Source organism: Juglans microcarpa x Juglans regia, chromosome 7D, assembly GCF_004785595.1.
Source record: "Juglans microcarpa x Juglans regia isolate MS1-56 chromosome 7D, Jm3101_v1.0, whole genome shotgun sequence".
Taxonomy (NCBI): domain Eukaryota; kingdom Viridiplantae; phylum Streptophyta; class Magnoliopsida; order Fagales; family Juglandaceae; genus Juglans; species Juglans microcarpa x Juglans regia.
The window spans coordinates 20,992,639-21,013,516 of NC_054606.1; the positions used below are offsets into that span (position 1 = coordinate 20,992,639).

Genomic DNA, 20,878 nt, shown 5'->3' on the forward strand with positions numbered 1-20,878 from the left:
TTCTTTTTGAAAAAAATTCATTTTTTTATGTAGATCTCAAATTTCTCTTCTTTTTTTTTTTTTTTCAAAATGAGTACAAGAAGTTTACACACTCTACGATTATATTAATCATTTTCATTCAAAGAAATTGAACTAAATGTTCAATTCATTTCAAATATTTAATTATTATTGAGTAAATTCTATTTACAAATCGGTGTGGATAACACATATAGCAAAGCGCTTAAATGATATAATTTGATATAATAGATATATTTTTAATATTGAATCTTACAAATCAAATATGAAAAGTTTTATTTTCAAGCCAGTATGTAGAACACACCTAATAAAATGCTTACATTGCATAATTTAATTTGAAAGAAATATTTTAAAATATAAATATTACAAATCAATATTACTATTTAAGTTATATGAATGATGTATTAGTCATAGTAGCTTGAAAATATAATAACTCATCAAGTATTATTATCATGTAAGTGATGTAAAGGGATTTTACACACCAACTTACAAATAGAATACTCGCATTATAATATTATTGCTTATGAGAAGTGCTATTAATTATCCTTCTATCATTCTCAAATATGGCATTAAATTGTTGAAAAATTATTTATCATTCATTACTTATAATCCAATTATTAGATGACACATAAGGGAATAGTGAGAGAATGATGATTAAGAGGATGGTAGATAGAATTTTTTATTGCTTATTTTGAGATTTGATTTTAAATTTTGAAAATGTGATTATTGATAATAATAATTATTATTATTATTATTATAATTATAATAATTTTATTATATGCAAAGAAGTTGAACCTAATATGAAATTTATTCCATTTAATGGATAAAAGATAAGAAAATATATGATAAAAAAGAAAAAGATTATCGAATTCATCAAATCGAGTTCAGATTTAGGATAACAGCTTATCTAAATTCACTCCTTTGAACCATTTGTGTATTTTAAGTATGGGGAAATGATAAACCTATATAATTAATCTACAACTATTTTACAATTCTATTTAAAATGATGGGTAATTCTATAAAATTAAAAATATTTTTTTAATAAAATGGCACAATTTCATTAATTGATTTGAAATGAGTAATAAAATAGTTGTAAAAAAATTATAAAAAATTGATGAACAAATGGCCCATGGCTTAAAACAAATAAAAAACAAAATCTCTTTAATTCTTAGTTTTTATATTTTGTCGAAATTTTCTTTCATCAATTATCATCAGATTAGCAAATAGCCAAATAAGGCATTTATGTCACAATCATTCATATGGCATTTGACCCGTGAAAATCTAAGCTCGAAATGTCACGTATTAAAAAATTAAACAAAATTTTAAAACGAATCTAAATATAAAAACAAAACAAAACTTTTATAAACTAAAAGCTAAAGAATTAAAAAAAAATAAAAAGATGAAAAAAGTATAGAAAACATAAAGAAAATATAAAATATAGAGAAAAAACTGAAAAATATACGTGAATAAACTTTCAAAACAAAAATGCCGTACACCTCGCAGAGCTGGGACTTTTGGATGATAAAATTGAAATGAGATTTGAGTCCTATCTTTTTTCTTTTGATTTTAAAAACATTATTATGATTTTTTATGAAGATAATAATAATAATAATAATAATAATAGTACTTTTTCTTGGCAATAGGGTGGCTCAACTATTTTTTTTTTTTTTAAACAAGGGTGGCTCAACTTAGGCCGGTTTGGATACAGATGAGATTAGATGAGATGAGATATTTTAAATAATAGTGAAATTTTTTGAATTAAGATGAAATGAAATAATTTGTAAAAAAGTGTATGTTTGGATAGTGAGATGAGATAAAATAGTTTTGATTTTTTGAGATTTAATAAAGGAAAATACTAAAACTAAAAATGGGTTTTCCCAACTAAAATCCCGATTGGTTTTTTTTTTTACTTAATGATTAAGTAAATATTTTTTATTGATATTTTGAATTTTTTAAAAAAATATATTTAAAAATGATAAAAAAAATGCATGAAAAAAGCAAAAAAAAAAAAAAAAAAAAAGGAAACACACTGGGCGGGATCCTAGTCGGGATCCTCCATGTGTGGGTGTAGTTAAAAAATCTATCATAAATAAATTTAAAATCTCAAAATATATTGAAAAGTTGTTGGCCGAAATTACTCTATAATTCCAAAAAATAATTTCTTTTTTTAAAAGATATTATTCTTAAAGATATTATTATTCTAAAAAATAATTTAAATCCCAAAATATATTGGGAAGTTGTTGGCCAAAATTTGTAATTTCTCTTTTTTAAAAGATATTTTTATCTATTTATTTTTCTATATATAAGACATTCGTCATTTTTTATTCAATTATAAATTATAATAATTTTGATTATTGTAATGAATAAGTATATGAATTATGTTTTAGATTTGTTTTAAATAATTTATTAATTTCAAATTTTCTAATAAAACTCCAAAATGCACTTCTATTCAATACTCACAAAATTATCAATTTCTTTGTGAAAATATATTATTCTTATAATGACTTATTGATTATTCTATTTTAATCACAAATGAAATTTTTTTACTATGTGAGATTCTTTTTACTGTTTTTGTCATAAAGTAATGAGATGAGTTTAAAAACTTAGAGATGAAATAGAGATGTGAAATTAACCGTTTGGATAGACAAAATTATCTCATCCGTACATACCAAGTTTCATCTCATATGGCAAACCAAACCGGACCTAGAACACTGGTGAATGATGCATCTCAACATCTTCATGCAAAATACATAGGATTTGGGAATAGTTGAACAATGTCCTTTCCATTTTGGACAAACCTCATAAAGCATTCGAATGGGAAATTGAGTATTGATAAACACATATAATAACAGTTCACATGATATAATTCAAGCATTAAAACATGGAATAATTTTCTTGAGATCATCTCCAAGATTCCGTTATTTTCTGTAATTCTGCTACTTACAAGTCGATGAGTGAACATACCACTTGTTATAAGATCCATTATATGATTTATATCTATAATAATAATAATAATAATAAACAAAACACCAATACTTTTTATATGCTAACTCGTAATATGGAAGGCTTCTATATCGGTGGGGTTTCAAGCAAGTTTATAAAATGGATTTTTCGATACCTAATGGATGTAGAAATAATATTGTTTGCTTCGATTATGGTTAAGAGCACTCCCAATGGCTTTTGTATTATACAAAAAATGAAAATAATTTGAAGAATTGTTCTAAAAAGAAGCTCCAACCGATTATGTAAAACGAACTGTAAAATACATTTAGCTACAGTACCCCGCTACATGTAGCGGGTACTGTTCATCTTGTAAAAAATTTTTTATTGTTGATATTTCATTTACTCCCTCATTTTATTTTACTTTGATTTTTATCATATAAGCAAATTCTTTTTATTGTTCATCATTTAAAACACATATATTTCATTTTCTTCTAAAAAATATCTTGGAATTATTTTTAAACCAATTTTTTCATATTTGATTTTATTTTAAATTTTTATTTGGCTTATATATTTTTGTTTTACGTGTATAAGACTGAATTATTTTACATTGTATATAAAAATAAATTGCAAATATAAAAAAATATATGGATATTGTAAATTTATTGGTAGAAATTAAATATTTAAAAAGAATAAAAAAAGAATATTTAAATGATATAGAGAAAAAATAGATAAACTGATGGATGACATATTGTAAAAGTCAGTATGTAAAATAGAAAAAGTGAGTTTTGATAATGTATTTTAAAGGATAAGATAAAGAAGCCATTGTGAGTGCTCTAAGGGACAAATAATATCAACAATGCATGTGCCCTAAAGTAAACGGGTAATATCCCATAAGAATTAAATGTTATAGATTCTTATCATGACTAGTGGTATTTCTCGCCCTATGTTGGTAGGTAGCCACCCTCGCCACCCCTCGTCCCTGTTTGGATGGGGTGGCTATATAGGCTCCCACTGCCATCAATACCCCTGCCCACCTGAATTTATTGATCAAGTTGACAGATTGGCATCGCCGCATCACCATCATCCGTTCCCCTTGTTTAACCACGAATAACTCAAAAATCAACTATTTAACCGAAGGACCCACAGCCAGGTTGTGGTCTCAAACTAAAGTCTCGTTTGTATTCGAAACCCACTTCAACTCATCTCAACTCATCATTACAATCTTTTTAAATTTCTATACAAAATATAATAAACAATTCTAACTTTTTCAAATCCCAAAACAACTTTCTCAAATCCTCACACAAAATATAATAAATAATTCAACTTTTATTCTACTATTCACAAATTATCTCAACTTATCTCTAAATCTAAACCACTCCTAAAGCTTCCATTAGAGATGCACAACCAAGGATTTCTAAGAGAACTAGTATTGACCTAACCAAATGCCATTAAATTACAAAATATGCCGAATTTTATATTAAAATTCCTGCATTGAGCTAGTTAAAAATAAGAAGGGGGATTTTGAGCTACAGTAAATGGAAGGCAAATGTCATATTTCACGTCCTACTGTTTGGGAGCTAAAGGTATATTTTATTCAATTAAAATCATATATGCTTCTCTGTTTTACCCCCACGTAATTCATTTCTGGTCCCTTTCTCTCACTATCTCTCATTAATTAAATTATAAATTAACATATGATCAATATAATTGCAAAATATTTTTAAAAAATTAGAAAAATTATTATTATTATTAAAAAAGATATATTTTATTAGTATTTTGACTAATAGATAGATAATCCAATGTGAGAATCTCTCTTGAATGGCAAAGGCAAAATATTAAACATGTGATTTTAGCCAAATTTTATATTTGCCTTTGCCTACACCATTACTAGTGCTCTAATGCGAGTTTTAGTTCGGGAAGAAATAACAAGGAAATAAAGAAAAGTAAATGAGGAAGAAATGAGGTGTATATATATAGTCTAGAAGAAGAAGGGAAAGCGACTAGAAGGAAGAAAAATCATGTTAGGTTTGTTTTATAGACAATGCTACATATCCTGCTCGTTTCTCCTGTTTTCTCTTCCCGTTTGACGTTGCCCCTCCACGTTGCATTATTTTTATTATTATTATTATTTCTAAAACACATTCCCAGAGCTAGATCTCCTTCTACCCAGCCCCATGGCCCGTCGAGTTCGCCCCCCTCCCCTCCATCTCATCTCAAAAGGAATCTCCAAGGTAATTTTTTTTTTTTTAACCTCAGTTTTAAGCCCTCAACTTTGTTGGACTTTAGCCTCTTTTATTTATTTATTTGTCTGTTTCTCCATGGAGAACGAGTTCTTTCAAAGTGTCAAGGGAGTTGATTGGAAAGCTGGGAAACATTGGCAACTCCGGTGGAAATAACAGTGCCAACACTTCTTGTTATAGTACAACTCTGAATTCTCCTGCTAAGCCAAACGTGCCTAGGACAGATCACCTGATAAAAGAAAACTTACCCAGTTTAGAAAAATCAATGCCTTTGAGTTCCAATGTGGCATAATTCTTTGTTGATCCTGAGTTTGCAAAGAGGGTGGCCAAGTTCTCCCACTTTGGTAGTCGGGTTTTCAATGATCGGAGGAGCCAATCGGGCTAAATAATGTTGAAGCACTTTATAGAACAAATTTATTAGTGGAAACTGAGAGCCTCTCTCGAGTTTCAAGTACTTCTCTGAAAGCAGTCGGATCTCAAATGCGTAGCCAGGACTCCACAATATCTTAATAAAGATCTCTAAAATTTTTTCTTTGTTTCTCTAGGGAGAGGAAACTGAGGTTAAAAAATATATATTTACCTTGTGCCGGTTGGAGATGGAGGGGAGATGAACAAAGTTGAGAACTTAAAACTGAGGAAAAAAAAAAATCACCCTGAAGATTCCTTCTGAGATGGAGGGGAAGGGATATGGGGCTGGGGGGCAAAGTCGATGGGCAATGGCGTTGGGGAGAAGGAGACCGAGCTTGGGAATGTGTTTCAGAAAAAAAATAAAAAATAAAAAAAAGCATTGCAACATGGAGGAGCCTCGTCAAACGGAAAGAGAAAACAAGAGAAACAAGTGGGATAAATAGCATTATCCTTTTTTTATAAGTAAATATCTAGTCTAGTAGACGGGAAGGTGAAACCCAGGTAGGTGCGTACTGCGTACACCCAGGCTGGCCCCATCCGCTAACTAAAAATATTGAACAACCCATTCAAACAATCGAGTTGCTCACCCCCATTTAAGCGAAGCGGGCATGAGTCTGCATGTCGCTTCGCTCAATTCTAGATATTATGAACATGTATTTCCAGAGTTATTTGAAAGAAGGGCGGGACTTTGAACTAACATGAGCTAGTCAATTCTTGAGCCCAAATAAGTAAATATAATTCTTAACCAGCAAAAACGACAACTAGGAAAATGTGATTTGTGAGAATCGGTCTCTTCCCTTTCTTATCTAAATCATTTTGTTTTCAAATCACCAGACATTCATTGTATAGTTGAAAAAATGGAGTACCAAAATTGTGCATCCGGAATTCGATCTCTGTCACTCCATTTCATCCAAATGTCCAAATTGTTCTTTCCAGTTAGACGATGCTTCTTCTTGTGTTCGGTAAGTCCAGATGTGGGACTTGGCTTTCTCACGAGTTTCTAGAATTTCCTGCATTCAGAGTGTTTTTCTTGTTACATGCATGAGTACAGAGACATTTATAGACCAAAATAAACTTGAAGTCTTCCTAACCACCCAAAAAAAAAAAAAAAAAAAATTAAGTGCCCCATTTAACCAAATTCCCTTACTCAAAAAAGGGGGAAAAATCCCCCACCAACCAAAAAAGAATAAGACCTGCCACCGACTGAAAAGCATGATTACAAGTGAGGTTGTTAAAAACTCTTACAATAAGATGCACTAGTTCCTGGTACGAATTGAGTATGAAAATATGAGGTATTAGATGGATGGGTCCTTCAGTATTCACATTCAAGACAACGCTGTTCTGGGCATAAAATGGCAAGAATTTTGAGGGGGGGGGGGGGGGGGGGGGGGGTGGGGATTCACACAGTGAGTGTAACGTCCCAAGCAATGTGGGATACAGCACCTACCCTTATCCTTATCATATGGAGTATCACAATCTACCCCCCCTTAAATTTCTGACGTCCTTGCCGGGCTAGTCCATCGTAGGTGCACGACTCAAGTCCCACATTTCTTGTTAGGATAGGCTCTGATCCATTTGTAACGCTCCAATGAAAAGCCCAAACCACATAGCCTATACTCCAAAAGGACTAGTCAATGATACAATTGGATCCCCATTAGAACATTATAAAGAGCATTACTTCTCCTTCTCAAGCAATGTGGGATCTTATATACCACATACCCTTATCCTTATCATATGGGGTATCACAATTAAATAAATCAAATTGCATTTGTAAAGTTTTGAACTCCTACCCTTTTATTTAAAACAACACATCATTACCACTGAATTTGACTCTAATACCATTTGAAAGTCCAAACCACATGACTTATACTCCAAAATGACTAGTCAATGATACAATTGGAGCTTCATTGGAACCTTATAAAGAGTAAGAACTTTTCCTTCCCAAACAATGTAGGATCCATACACCACCTACCTAATACTACATGAGAGATCTATCAGCAATGGACACAAGGATGCTTGGGCCCCTGCTACATGCCTCCTTGCAAAAATCTATGTAAATGGGAAGCATGAAAATTGGACAGATGGCAATTTGAAGGGTACCAAAGGCGTTAGCAATTTGAAGGGTACCAGGGGTGTTAACAAACGTGTCCACTAGAGTACCCACTAAGAAACTACTAAAATTTAACCCCTCCCTCCTCCCGTGTATGATTATGATTTCACATTACTTGCTCTAATTTGTTAGGTTGGGTAAATTCAATATTGAGTACAGTCAACCCTAATGAAGACTGATAACAGGTGAGTATTAATGACGTCTAAGAACACCTATAAAAAAATTGAACAATGACGTCTAAAAACAGAACAATCTCTAAGCTCTTAATCTTTGAAACTCAATTACAAATGAAACGTATCAGGGCATTGCAGAATCTATGTAGTTAACATGTCTTATATTTGTTGTGTCAATCAAATTACTGTATTTATAATAGAATGCTTGAATGCGTCTCCAAACATAATTAAAGCTTTCTAAAGAAAAAACGTATTAAGCTATACCACCCAACATTTTTTCAATGATGTCGAACCTCCAAGGTAGGACCCTTCAAATCCACCCCTGGGATCTAACAGATACATGACTCCACCCACCAGAATTGTGTATCAGATAATCCAGGAAAACTAGTGCAAAATAGAACTTAGGATGTTCGAGTCTACAACTCATCCTAAGTCCGCCCTCTTAAGCTGCACCCCAATGGGTAGATGCTCCTCCCACACAACCATGGAAATCAATATCTATAACTTATAAGCCTTTAGTTAAAGTAGGAGAGTACAGAATCATTTAACCATCTACAGAGGAGAAGTATTTATTCCACTATATAACAATAATTGCATTCTGAATTTTTTTCATTACAAATATCACATTTCCCTCTTTTTATTTTTCCCTAAAATATATGTAGAGAACTAGAATGCCATCATTTGTCCATTTCCATGCATTGACTTCCTTTTAACCTTATACCATAATCAAATTGTTCCATAGTCCAATTAAATTCTGCATAGGGCAAAGGGCATCCAATTTTTTTTTCCCTCCACTAGAGGGAGGGGGACTCCCTTTATGAAAATACTTTCTCTAGCCCTGATGCAGCTCCTATTGGGTCCTTTGTGCTGCCACTTTCTGCCACATCTTAGATGAGAGAGTAAGGATTGATATAAAAAAACTCAAGAAAAAACAAGAAGACATATTTTTGTTGATAAGTATGAAAGGACATATAAACAATACTAAAAAATCAACCAAACATGTGAGACAATGGAAGACATCTGACAGGAAAAACATACTTCATTGTAACAATGAAACTAATAACAAAATAATGAAGATAAAATTCATGCAAACATTTGGTTTACAACCCTGCACTTGACAGTGTCAGTTTTGTTTTTTTTTATAGGTAAAATAAAATGTTATAGAATAGAAGAATGTTGGCATAGCCCAAGTACACCTAACTAGAAGCCAAGAACTAGTAATGGATATGACGTTGTCTGTTGTGTTAACAAGCATGAAGTTATGCACATAAATATTTTTAAGAATCCGCAAGCAAGTGAAGTTAGAAAAACAAACCTGCACCTCTGTAGATCGTTTTGTCTTAAGATTTAGACAATCCAAAACAGCATTCCATTTCTCTGAACAGTTATCAAGGACGCCAAGCCTATAATACTGCTGCATCTGATGAACTGGTGCTGCCATAACATAAATTCCTATCAAATTCATAATATGTTTCTATAAACAAAAGAACATCAGAAGGCATAAATGGAAGTAAGGGATTACAATTGAACAGTAAACTTGTGCTTCAGAAAAGAGGATGACAATTGAACATTTTGGAGTCAAGTAGAATGTAAACAAGCAAGAATCACAACCTAACCCAAGAGAAGAGCAAAAGCCCATGACATTAAATAGTGGCAATAACTCTTAAGATGAGTGCATTATAACAAGAAGATATACATGCCAAGAAGTAAATCGGGAGTCCAGAAAAGCTTAAATTTAGTAGCATTTGTTAAAAGGAAAAGCATAGAGGGAAATAAAGAATGCTGCAGATGTACCATGAGAAAATCCTGAAGAAACTAAAGATGTGTGAATTTAAATGGTTGAACATATAAGGGACAGATTTCTTGAAAATGGAAAGGCAATAACTAAAAAAATGGCCATCTAGAAGCAAACCCGTTACAAATCAGGGAAAATGACATGATTAAGGTAAAGTAGGAAACATATAAATGAATGAAAGGCCAACAGACAATAAAAAAAATATGGTGAGTGGGGTTAAACATATTGCAAACAACAATCTCCATATACAAGTAAGGAAGAAGGATGCAAAGGAATTGTACAACAACACAATGAACACATCAACCACATAAGAGAGAAAAACCAAAATAGTTGGGTGAATAAGAAGAAAAATACAAATGCGAGAAGAATTACTCATTTCAGAAAATTTCAAGGAAAATACAATTTCAGATTTATATAAAAAATAAAGAGATAATTAATCTTAATGCTCAATGGTGCAGCAATTCCCTTCACTCGAAACAAATATTCTATTGATGACAAAAGCCCTAGGACCATGAAAACAAAACATGACTTTTCCCGGGTTAAACCCTGGACCTGTATATATATATATATATATATATATATTTTTTTTTTTTTAATGTCGAGGAACCTCTCCAAGGCAAGACCCTTCGGATCCACCCCTGCAAAGTAAACTTCAGTCCAGTGCACCGCACCCTCAGAAGTTTCCCTACACGGAACTGATTAAATCACTAGTTTTTCACTAGGGGGTGTGGCCCCAAAGGATTGTTTACACCCATGACGTGTTGAACCTTGGACCGGACCTGTATAATATGCCCACATCACACGGATCAAGTAAATCATCAGCTTTTCAACAATGGGACGTGACCCATAGAGTTTATTTGTAGCTAAGGGTTTGGATTTTAGACCTAAGAGAATTATACCCCCAAGATCAAAGCCTTACCACTTGACCCTACCCCAAGGGATTCTCCCAGAACAAATCATTCAAAGCAAACAAATGAAAGAACATTGAACACAATAGACTTGAGATTTAGATAGCTCTCCAAATTAATACTCTATGGCTCAAGGCACATCCCAATAAAAAAAAGAATATGCCCATAAAAAAACCAATAATAAAAAGAATATAACAATAAGAAATCCCAAAAAGCACCAATGATTATGGTATCTATATTAATTTCTTTTATTGGAATACGAATCAGATAATGTTTTTCTCATGGCAATTGTATGGGTCCTGGGCTCAGAGGCCCTGAGCAACTATGAGCCCACGGCTGAAGAGATGTGGCCCAAAAACCAAAGGAGGAATGACTATGTAGATAGGAAAAGCCTCCAGAGGCCCAGGGAAGCCTCTTTCTTAGCAGATGGCTTGCACTTGCCCTTTATAGGCCCACCATCATCATATAGCCTCGGAAATGGCATACGACATGTTTGAGGGGGCGCCGTGATATCAGGGTGACAGGAAGTAGAATGGTGAAGCTGCTAAAGGCAAGCAGAAAACAGACAGCGTCCCACCAAATACAGATCATTGGGGAAGACACCTGGTAAATGCCAAGGACTATAAAAAGGAAGTCTCAGTCTCAAAAAATCTCTCTAGACATTTTACATTGATTCAATTTGCTAAAAATAAACAATTCAATCTAACTTGAGTGTTGAAGCCTTCCCCCCACCAACCATTGTTGGCAAGCTCTGCTGGCCTATTTTCTTTTTTGCAGGATAGGTGCGTGAGGTCCATTGTTCTAATAGCAAAGATAAGTAGTTAAGTTTGCTATGGTACTATTGTAGGGTAGAACTAGTGTTAAAAGAAGCTGATTGATTTTCTCTCTCTCTCCTCTCCAAAGTTTTTTTCTCTCCGTACACTTGAGAAAAAATGTTTTTTTTTTCTTTTTGCCATTGGTAATTTTCTGTGTATGGTGGAAATATTCCGTGGTGTCTAGTTCTTTTTCTACTGCATTTTATGCATAGTCATGTCGAGATGGGTTCGAATAGGAATGTTATCATTGATCAAAAGTGTTTTGAGTTCAAAAAGCTTAATGAAAGATGGTGGAAAATCACGGAGAGTAGTTGTCGCATTGTGAAATACATCATCATTGATCAAGAAGCTTTGGGTTGGTTGGCTATCATGGTGAAGGAAGGTATAGCCTGTGGGGATTCCTATGTGTTCCTTAGAAAGAGAAGAGTTGGGGATCAGGTCTTGGTGATGCAGAGACTACATAACGCGTTTGGGAATTTTTTTTCATTATCGGAGTTTAGTAAAGAGAAGAGGCGTTGTTTAGTAGTAATTCCGGAAGGGAGAATGGGGGTAGGTTGGAGAAATTTTGGGGATATGTTGAAGGAACTTGCTAATACATCCTCTGTTTTGGGGGGAATAATAGAGGAAGTTGTCCATGGTTGTTTTCTTCTTCGTCGCAGGAGCAGGAACAGGGGCACCTTGGTTTCTCTTCGTACAGGGAGGCCTTGTCACAAAAGCCAAAATTTGCAGAAAGGACAATAGTGGTGAAGGTGCAGCACGGCAATGGGAATGGCACTGGCAAGTGCATGTCGGGGTTGGATATGGAAAATTTGTTGCACACAGTGGTTGATATGGAAAAACAAGTGGATATTTTGCACATTAACTTGGCTCATGTGAAACGATGCGTGGAGGAGGGGTTAAAGTGGGGTATGGAGTTGGGTCAGGAAATAGGCCCACATAGTGAACTATGTAATGTGGGTTTTAAGGGGAAGGGATCGGTTTCATACGGGAGTCAGCAAGGGGCCTCGGCTCAGGCCCAACCACTGGCCCATTTGGGGCAACAGGATCTCCCGATCCCTCTGGCCCTGGCCCAGGCCCAGTCCCTGGCTCAGACTCAACCTCGGGCCCAAACAGTAAATCCCGTATGGAGATGCAGAGACTTAGGCGAGGTCCCATCATCATCGAAGCCTAGTTTTCCACCGTTGGTGGTGGCCCAGAGATCGACGCCGGTGGTAGCGGACTTGCCGGCGAAGTCCGAGACATCGGTGGTCGTGTCGACAAGTTTTAAGGAACCTGTCATTACAAATCCCGTGAGACCCTCATCTCATCGGAAGATGCGCAGAAGCCGATGTGCGAGGAGGGGTTGTCGTCGTTGGGGATAGGTTTACCGGCGAGGTCTGGGGGCTTGGAGAGTGAGCCAGTAGCTGTCAGAGACCAATTTTCATGATGAAAGTCTTCTGAGGTTAGTTTGTGTAGCATCAAGAAGGACATTTTGTCCTCGGAATCGGCACAGAAGCAGTCGAGTGTGGTAGTCGGAGGTTCCACTAACTTTCTTGTGCCGTTTGTCACGCCGAAGTATGGGTGTTCGATTCCAGTGAAGGATTTGGGCTCTCTGAGAAGTTTTTTTCCGCGGGAGATGGGTTTTTTTTATGGAAAAAAGTTGGGGGATTATGTGGGAGGTGATTTTGAAGTTGGGATGGGACTTTCTGAAACTCTTGTGGTACCTAGTGAATCTGTTGTAACTAGTGCTTCAGGTTCAGACTCAAACATGCAATTGGCTCTGTTTGACAATAATTGGTGGGGAGGGGGCTGTTTTAACCCCTTTGTGTACTCTTCCTCCCAGTTCTAAATACGGGAGTAGTCCGTCAAGCTGGGTGTTTAAGAAGGTAGAGAAATTACAAGCTGTTATTGGGATCTCTTTTGGAGGTTATGAAGAACAATTCAAGGCCTTTCTTGAGGCACTTGAAGATAGCCATTCGAAGTCAGCCACAAAGCGGGATAGGGAACTTGAAAGGTTAACTCGTTCCATCAATTACGATGAAAAGGAAGGGAGTGGCGGAAGGGAGAGATCGAAAGGGAAGGGCAATCAATGTCCAAATGAAGCCTAAGATTTTATCTTGGAATGTATGGGGGCTTAATGATCACAATAAATGCCTTTGTATCAAATCTTTATTGCGAATGTGGAAGGGTGATGTGGTGTGTTTCCAAGAAACAAAACTACGTTTTATTAATAGAAGAATTGTGCGGAGTTTATGGGGGTGCTCGTATGTGGGTTGGTCTTATTTAGCCTCTTGGGGAGCCTCAGGTGGTGTATTATTAACGTGGGATAAAAGAGTGGTTGAGGTGATTGAGGAGTGTATTGGAGATTTCTCGGTGGCGACCTTATTTAAAAATGTGGATGACGGATGGGAATGGGCATTTGTAGGCTCCTATGGTCCTAATGTGGATAGGGAGAGGAGAAGGTTGTGGGAGGAGTTGTCAGGCATATACTCACTATGGGATGTGCTGTGGTGCATGGGGAGTGATTTTAACATTACTCGCTTTCCAAGCGAGCGATCAAGGCATTATCGGAACACTGTGGCTATGGAGGAGTTCTCTGAGTTTTATCTGGATCTCATGGATCTCCCCTGGTAAGGGGGGAGTACACTTGGTCAAATGGTCGAGTGTGGTCAAAATTGGACAGATTCCTCATCTCTCCTTTGTGGGAAGCCCACTATCCGGAAGTCAGTCAGAAACGGTTAGCCCGAATCAGCTCAGATCATTTTCCTATATTACTAGATTGTGGGGGCATTCGCAGGGGTCGCCGGTACTTCAAGTTTGAAAACATGTGGCTAACATCGAATGAATTCGTAGAGATGGTGAGTACTTGGTGGTCATCGTATCATTTTATTGGTACTCCAAGTTTTATTCTTGCAGGCAAGCTGAAGGCATTGAAACAACATTTGAAGAAGTGGAACTTGGAAGTTTTTGGCCATATCGATGATCAAAAGTCAACACTGTTGGAGGAATTGTAGGAGCTAGAGGGCAAAGAAATATTGGGAGATAATTCGAAGGAAGTGTTATCGAGGAAGGGTACGGTTATGGCAAATTTGGAAAGAATTTTGTTGTCGGAAGAGATTTCATGGCGCCAAAAATCTAGGGCCCTTTGGTTGAAAGAAGGTGATAAGTGCACGAAATTCTTTCATAAAGTGGCCAATTCGCAACAACATTATTGAGTCTCTACATTCAGGTTCTCAGGTGCTATCTTCTCCCCTAAGCTAGAAAACCATATTGTGCACTATTATGAGACCCTTCTCTCAGAAACGGTTTCTTGGAGGCCAAAGCTCGATGCATTGCCTTTTGAAGCTATTGACTCTCAGAGTGTGAGTGTATTGGAGAGACCTTTTGATGAAGAAGAGATCTACAAGGTTATCTCTGGGATGGCCAAGGATAAAGCACAGGCCCGGATGTGTTTTCTATGGGTTTCTTTTAAACTTGTTGGGACATAGTAAAAGTTGATGTTTTGCAAGTCTTTAGTGAATTTCACTCTTTTCAAAAGTTTAAAAAATCCCTTAATGCAACATTCATTGTGCTCATTCCTAAGAAACATGGGGCTTCGAATATTGAGGATTTCCGCCCTATAAGCCTGTTAGTAGTGTTTATAAGATTATTTCGAAGGTTCTAGCTAACAGGTTAAGCCCTATGCTAGAACATATTAGCTCCAAGCCTCAAAACGCATTTATCCGTGGGAGACAAATCCTTGATTCGGTGCTTATCGCACATGAATGCTTGGATCATAGACTGCGGGAGGGAGGTTCAGGGATTCTTTACAAGCTTGACATGGAAAATGCATATGATCATATCAACTGGGAATTCCTCTTATACCTGCTTGAGAGGTGTGGTTTTGGGAATAGGTGGATTTCCCCGATGCGTCATTAGATTTCAACCACCCGGTTTTCAGTTCTAGTTAATGGTACACCAGCTGGTTTCTTTGATAGTTCCCAAGGATTACAGCAGGGAGATCCTCTTTCTCCTCTTTTGTTTGTTATAATTATGGAGGCTTTAAGTCTGATGGTGCAGGCCGCTATTGGTGGAGGTTTCTTATCTGGTTTTCAGGTGGGCAGTGGGTCTGATGGCCCTATTACCATTTCACACCTTCTTTTTGCAGATGACACCTTAATCTTTTGTGAAGCGGATAATAGCCAGATCCAAACCTTACGAGCATTGCTACTTTGCTTTGAAGCAATGTCAGGGCTTAAAGTGAATCTTGGTAAGTCCGAGATGGTTCCGGTGGGTGAGGTCTCAAATATCCTTAGTTTAGCAAGTTTTTTGGATTGTAAGGTGTCTTCTTTACCAATGAAATATTTGGGTCTTTCGTCGGGAGCAACTTTCAAGGCTAGAGCTATATGGGATGGGGTGGTGGAAAAGATAGAGAAAAGGTTGGCTGGTTGGAAACGGGTGTATTTATCGAAAGGGGGTCGTCTCACTCTTATCAAGAGCACCCTTACTAACCTCCCCACATATTTCTTATCTCTGTTTCCTATGCCTGCAGGGGTGGTGAATAGGATCAAGAAACTCTTTAAGACATTCTTATGGGGGGTTTGGGAGAGGAGAAGAAGTTTCATCTGATTAGTTGGAAGACAGTATATGCCCCAGTTGTTTATGGGGAGTTGGGAGTATGTAATTTGAAAACTTTTAATAAAGCTCTATTGGAGGAAGGATCATTGTGGAAGGAGATTATAGACGCTAGATATGGTGTTACTTGGGGTGGTTGGTGTTCCAATGAAATGAGAGGGGATATGGAGTGGGTTTGTGAAAGTTTATAAGGAAAGGCTGGCCTTGTTTCGAAAAACATATTCGTTTTGTAGCCGGTGAGGGTAGTCGTATCAGTTTCTGGCGGGACGTGTGGTGTGGTGATCACGCATTGGAAAGGATTTTTCCGGCTCTCTATCATATTGCAGCTAATAGGGAGGCCTCAGTGGCGGATATACGGCCATTTGTTCATGGTTCTCATCAATAGAATATTCTTTTTAATATGGATTTTCATGATTGGGAATTATCTATTGTCTCAGATTTTTTTCAGTCTATTATATTCCATGGGGACTCCTCTAGCACAGTGTGACAGTTTGAAGTGGAAGTCTAGTAAGCACAAAAAATGTACTGTTAAGGTGTATTATAACATTTTGGTTACACAGGAACATAATCCATTTCCCTGGAAAAATATTTGGAGGCCTTGTGTGCCTTTTAAAGTAGCCTTTTTTGTATGGAATGCCGTTCTTGGGAAGATCTTGACTACGGACAATTTGCGGAAGAGAGGATGTGTAGTGATGAATTGGTATTGCATGTGTAAGAAGAATGGAGAATCTGTAGACCATCTCTTACTACATTGTGAAGAAACAAGGGTGTTGTGGGATGAGATCTTTCAAGGGTTGATGTTGCTTGGGTTATGCCTTTGAGGGTGGTGAATTTGTTAGGTTGTTGGAGGAAGATGCAAGGCTGTCAGCAAGTGGCAGCAGTGTGGAAGATGATCTCGTTGTGCATCATGTGGTGTATTTGGTCGGAAATGAATGCACGCTGCTTTGAAGATAAGGAACGCTCATTAATTGAGCTGAAGAAGTTCTTTCTCGACACCTTACTGCTTTGGTTTTCCGTTATTGTATTAAACAGGGACAATGTCCATGATTTCTTGTCTTTAATTTCTCGTACTTAGAATGTTTTTTTTAGGTATTCTTCTGTATACTTCTTGTGTACATGGCCTATACCTATTTCATTCATATCAATAATATTATTTTTTACTTATAAAAAAGAAAAAAATTTCTCTCTCTATGTGTGTGCGTGTGTGAGATATATACAATATATGGCAGATGATCTTCTATACACAAGATTTCAGTTTTAGAATGTTCTGGACAATGCAATTGGATTGTAATGCAGGATAGGAATGAGGAATGGAAATCGAAAAATGCAAAGGAAGAGGAGGATCGAAAGGAAAGCGCATACAGTAGCAAAACCAGAGGGCGTCGAAGCAGGTGGTGCAGGATAAGCGTCGGGTCGTCGGACCCGATGAGGCCCCGGTCTCCGAAGACATATCTGTGCTAAGTTATGAGTTAGAGTTACGGTTTTCGACCATTAAATAAAAAAATCTCTAGCAAACCGACCGAATTCAAACTTCATCCAAGCCTTCATCAATTTTGTCTAAGCTTTCCCAGAAACCAAACAATCTAAAACTGAATATAGATAGAAAATGAAGGAAAATAAGAACTGTTAGAGATTATATATACCTTTCGCAGGATTGGAGTCAGACTCGGATCATAAGAGTGGAAGCCATTGAAGCTCTGACGCTGAGACACGAGGGTTTATCAATAGGGACGTAGTTGGTTGCCTCAAAATCTGTGTTTCTAATTTAACAGTCCAATGGGCGCCTTCCCATGATCCAGCACACAAGTTTGGTCCTGGCCCAAGCTTCATATCTATATATATGCATGTACCTCTGTGCCCGAGCTTTATTATCATCATTTTTTTCCTCAAGTTTTTCTCGGTCCCTAAATTTTAAAAAAGAGTTAAATGACAACGTTGTTCGGATAATTAGATGAGATAAAAAATTTTTAAAATTTCTCACAATTTCTTTTTAAATATTATTTAAATATAAAATATTTTTTTATTTTAAATTTTTCATCTAATCATTACAATTTTTACAAACTTAAAAACAAAATATAAAAATTAATACAACTTTTCAAATTTTAAAATAAAAATTATATTCAAAAATTATATTCAAACAGTTTTTAATTTTATAATATTTTTATTCAACTTTTTCTCTATTTTTTCAAAATTCAATAAAGGGAAAAACTTAAGGTCAGTTGGGTATAAAACTCATTTTCATACCAACTAATAACTATTGGCCACGTAGGAGGTGCAGCCTCCAAACACGTACACCCAACCTTTCAGAATCCTTCATCTCCCCTTCCAATCGCAACTCCCTTTTTAAAAAGTTCGCTACTTCCATTCGTAGCCCCAACCCCCTTTCGTTCGTCATCTAACACGATTCCAACGAAATCAACTCATCTCACGCAACCAATTTCTCCACCTCCTCCCTCTCGCGCAGCGCCTTTTCCCCAGCGCCTTTTCCCCACCCCTCCCTCTCACGCAATGCCTTTTCCCCACCCCCTCACTTTCGCGGTGCCGATCTCACCACCCATTCTCTCTCGTGCAGTCTTCTCCTTGAGTGGGTAAGTTTTCCATACCATTTTCTGTTGGATTTATGCGATTCTAGGGTTCGTTTTATCCATTTTCTTGTTGGGATCTCTTTCTTGTGCTATTTGAAGATTTTGCATTTTGATTTATGCATTTTCTTGTGGGGATCTCTATATATTCCGAATATATTTTTGAATCAGATTGATTTTTAATTTTTAATTTTTAAGGAGAATGGCAACTGAAACATTCTAAACCGTGCAATTATACTAATAAATAACATTGTCTCAATTAGATTGTTTGATAAAACTCTTATGAATGCTATTTGATAAAACATGCAACCTATGGCAAGTAGATGTGATCTCTTAAATCCTTTAGTTATTTGATGAATCCACACCTGCTTCTTTGTACACCTTCTTATGCATTCTATGTTATCATTCAGTTAAATAAACCTGATGTACTCTTATTTGACAAATGGATAGGGTGGGTTGAAGATACTTGAGATAGCATAAAGTGGTATCAATTTATTGATCTGTTTGTGCATGTTTGGACTTTAGCAAACCTATGACATGTTTGGACTTGCAAAATTCACTTTTCTATGAGTAGTTTATATTTGAAAAAATAGTGAATATATGTCACAAATAAATAAAATTCAAAATTCATGTGGATTGCTTGAAAGAATTATTGTGAATCTAGTTGAAATAAGATATAGAATAGCATGTATGGAGCAAAGTTCATTTGTATAAAATATACCAGGTCAAATGGTCCTATATATATATATATATATATATATATATGTTTGTGTTGAATAACATCAAGGTGGGTCCAGACTTTAATGCTGCAATTGTGTGCATATTTTGTTGTGGTTGTTGTCTTTTATAAGATGAGGATGATCATATGGTTGTAGCTTTTGACTTATGGTTTTTGCAATAAGTTTGTAGATGAGAAAAACTCAAAGTAGTTGGTCGGGTATAAAATTGTACACCTTGTGTTTGTAAAAATGCCTCTTACACCATGTGTTTGTTTACTGCTTATTTTGATGGATCAACTTGTAGATAGTGATGGATCAACTTGTTGATGTTTGTTGACTATTTGTTTTTATATTTGTTTCCAGAAATATAGAAAGTAGTGGCGGAGACACCATATCTAGTTTACGTTCTATGAGGGCAAAAGATGAAATCATGTCGGGACGAAATCCACTATGTTATTGTGGCATTCCCTCTGAACTGCGGATGTCGAACAACCCCAAAATTTTTGGTCGGCGATTTTTGAATTGCTCATATTCCAAGGCTCAAAACCAGTGTGGATTTTTTAAATGAGTTGACCTTGCAATGGAACAACTGGATTGTTATAAGTGAGCCTCAGAATTTGCACAATGAAAGAATGAAATGATAGCATATGATCGTGCAAGAATAGAAGATGCAAAATTACAATCAATGAAGAAGAAGTACAAAAGTGCTTTGATTGCATCTTGGGTTTTATTTATTACGTTATTGGTTAGTTTAAAATTTTTTAAAGTTAATGATAATGTAAATCGTTTAATGCTACTCTAAAACGTTTAATGTAAATCTGTAATGATAATGTAAATCGTTCTTATATTGTGTTTTATGCTATTGTAGATCATAATTATCCATTATGCATGGAACATGTCCTTATTTTATACAAGAAATAATTGCCAAAAAACTGTTGCTTATATTAGACAAAGGAATGGATAGATCTATAACCCTAATGGTAAGAAGAAAATGGTGTAAACAGAGTAATTACATTGGATCATGTAATTACATCCCTCGGCTGCATAAATTGAGATGAAAACAAGGGAGTCCAAAAATTTATAATTACATATATAATTACAATTTTATAGAGATGAAAACAAAGCATAAATCCATTGGTGATGTATAAGTTTTGCCTACAAAACTATATAATTACACACTTGCCTCCAACGCATGGTCAAAGTGCAGACATACTGTTGCATAAGTTTTGACACACGGTTAAATAGCAATGTTTTTATACAAGTTTAAACTCGCATGCATGACAAACAAAAACCTTACAAATCTGTGTTCTTGGCCCCAAATATAAATAAAACTAGGAATAAAAAAAATAAAGACAATTCCAATGCAATATAAAGAACTTTATCATCCAAAAACACAAAGTATACAATCCAAAATGGTAAGAAGAAAGTGGCAAACAGAGTACTAGGATATCCATAGGCAGAACCCATAAGGCTCACACAACCATAGCCATCTCTCATATCACTTGGCTTATAGTCATCTAGTTTGAGAATTTTTTTATAACCAAAAAACATAAAATGTTTAATGAGTCTAGTGATCA

At 35.7% G+C, this 20,878-nt stretch overlaps 1 protein-coding gene across 4 annotated transcripts; it reads right to left on the reverse strand.

Annotated features, from left to right (window-relative positions):
• Positions 1–6,385: 6,385 nt before the first annotated feature.
• Positions 6,386–17,808, reverse strand: LOC121239908. Of its 4 annotated transcripts, none has more exons than XM_041137280.1 (4): positions 17,644–17,808; positions 17,363–17,452; positions 9,205–9,323; positions 6,386–6,616 (listed from the first exon to the last, which is right to left on the reverse strand). In XM_041137280.1, the coding sequence occupies exons 2-4, from the start codon at positions 17,448–17,450 to the stop codon at positions 6,503–6,505; spliced, it is 321 nt and encodes a 106-aa protein (XP_040993214.1). In that variant the 5' UTR covers positions 17,451–17,452; positions 17,644–17,808; the 3' UTR covers positions 6,386–6,502. The 4 variants fall into 4 exon arrangements, with proteins under 4 accessions (XP_040993214.1, XP_040993217.1, XP_040993216.1 ...); XM_041137283.1 differs by having other exon boundaries at positions 9,205–9,317; positions 17,363–17,457; positions 17,644–17,807; XM_041137282.1 differs by having other exon boundaries at positions 9,205–9,317; positions 17,644–17,804.
• Between the last annotated feature and the right edge of the window lie 3,070 nt (positions 17,809–20,878).

Excerpts from the sequence above, each read along its gene's own strand:
- LOC121239908 (XM_041137280.1), bottom strand. The coding sequence starts at position 17,450 with ATGTCTTCGGAGACCGGGGCCTCATCGGGTCCGACGACCCGACGCTTA. Across the intron at positions 9,324-17,362 it reads CGCCCTCTGGTTTTGCTACT|CACCAGTTCATCAGATGCAG; the intron begins GTATGCGCTTTC and ends ATGTTATGGCAG. Across the intron at positions 6,617-9,204 it reads AACGATCTACAGAGGTGCAG|GAAATTCTAGAAACTCGTGA; the intron begins GTTTGTTTTTCT and ends CTCTGAATGCAG.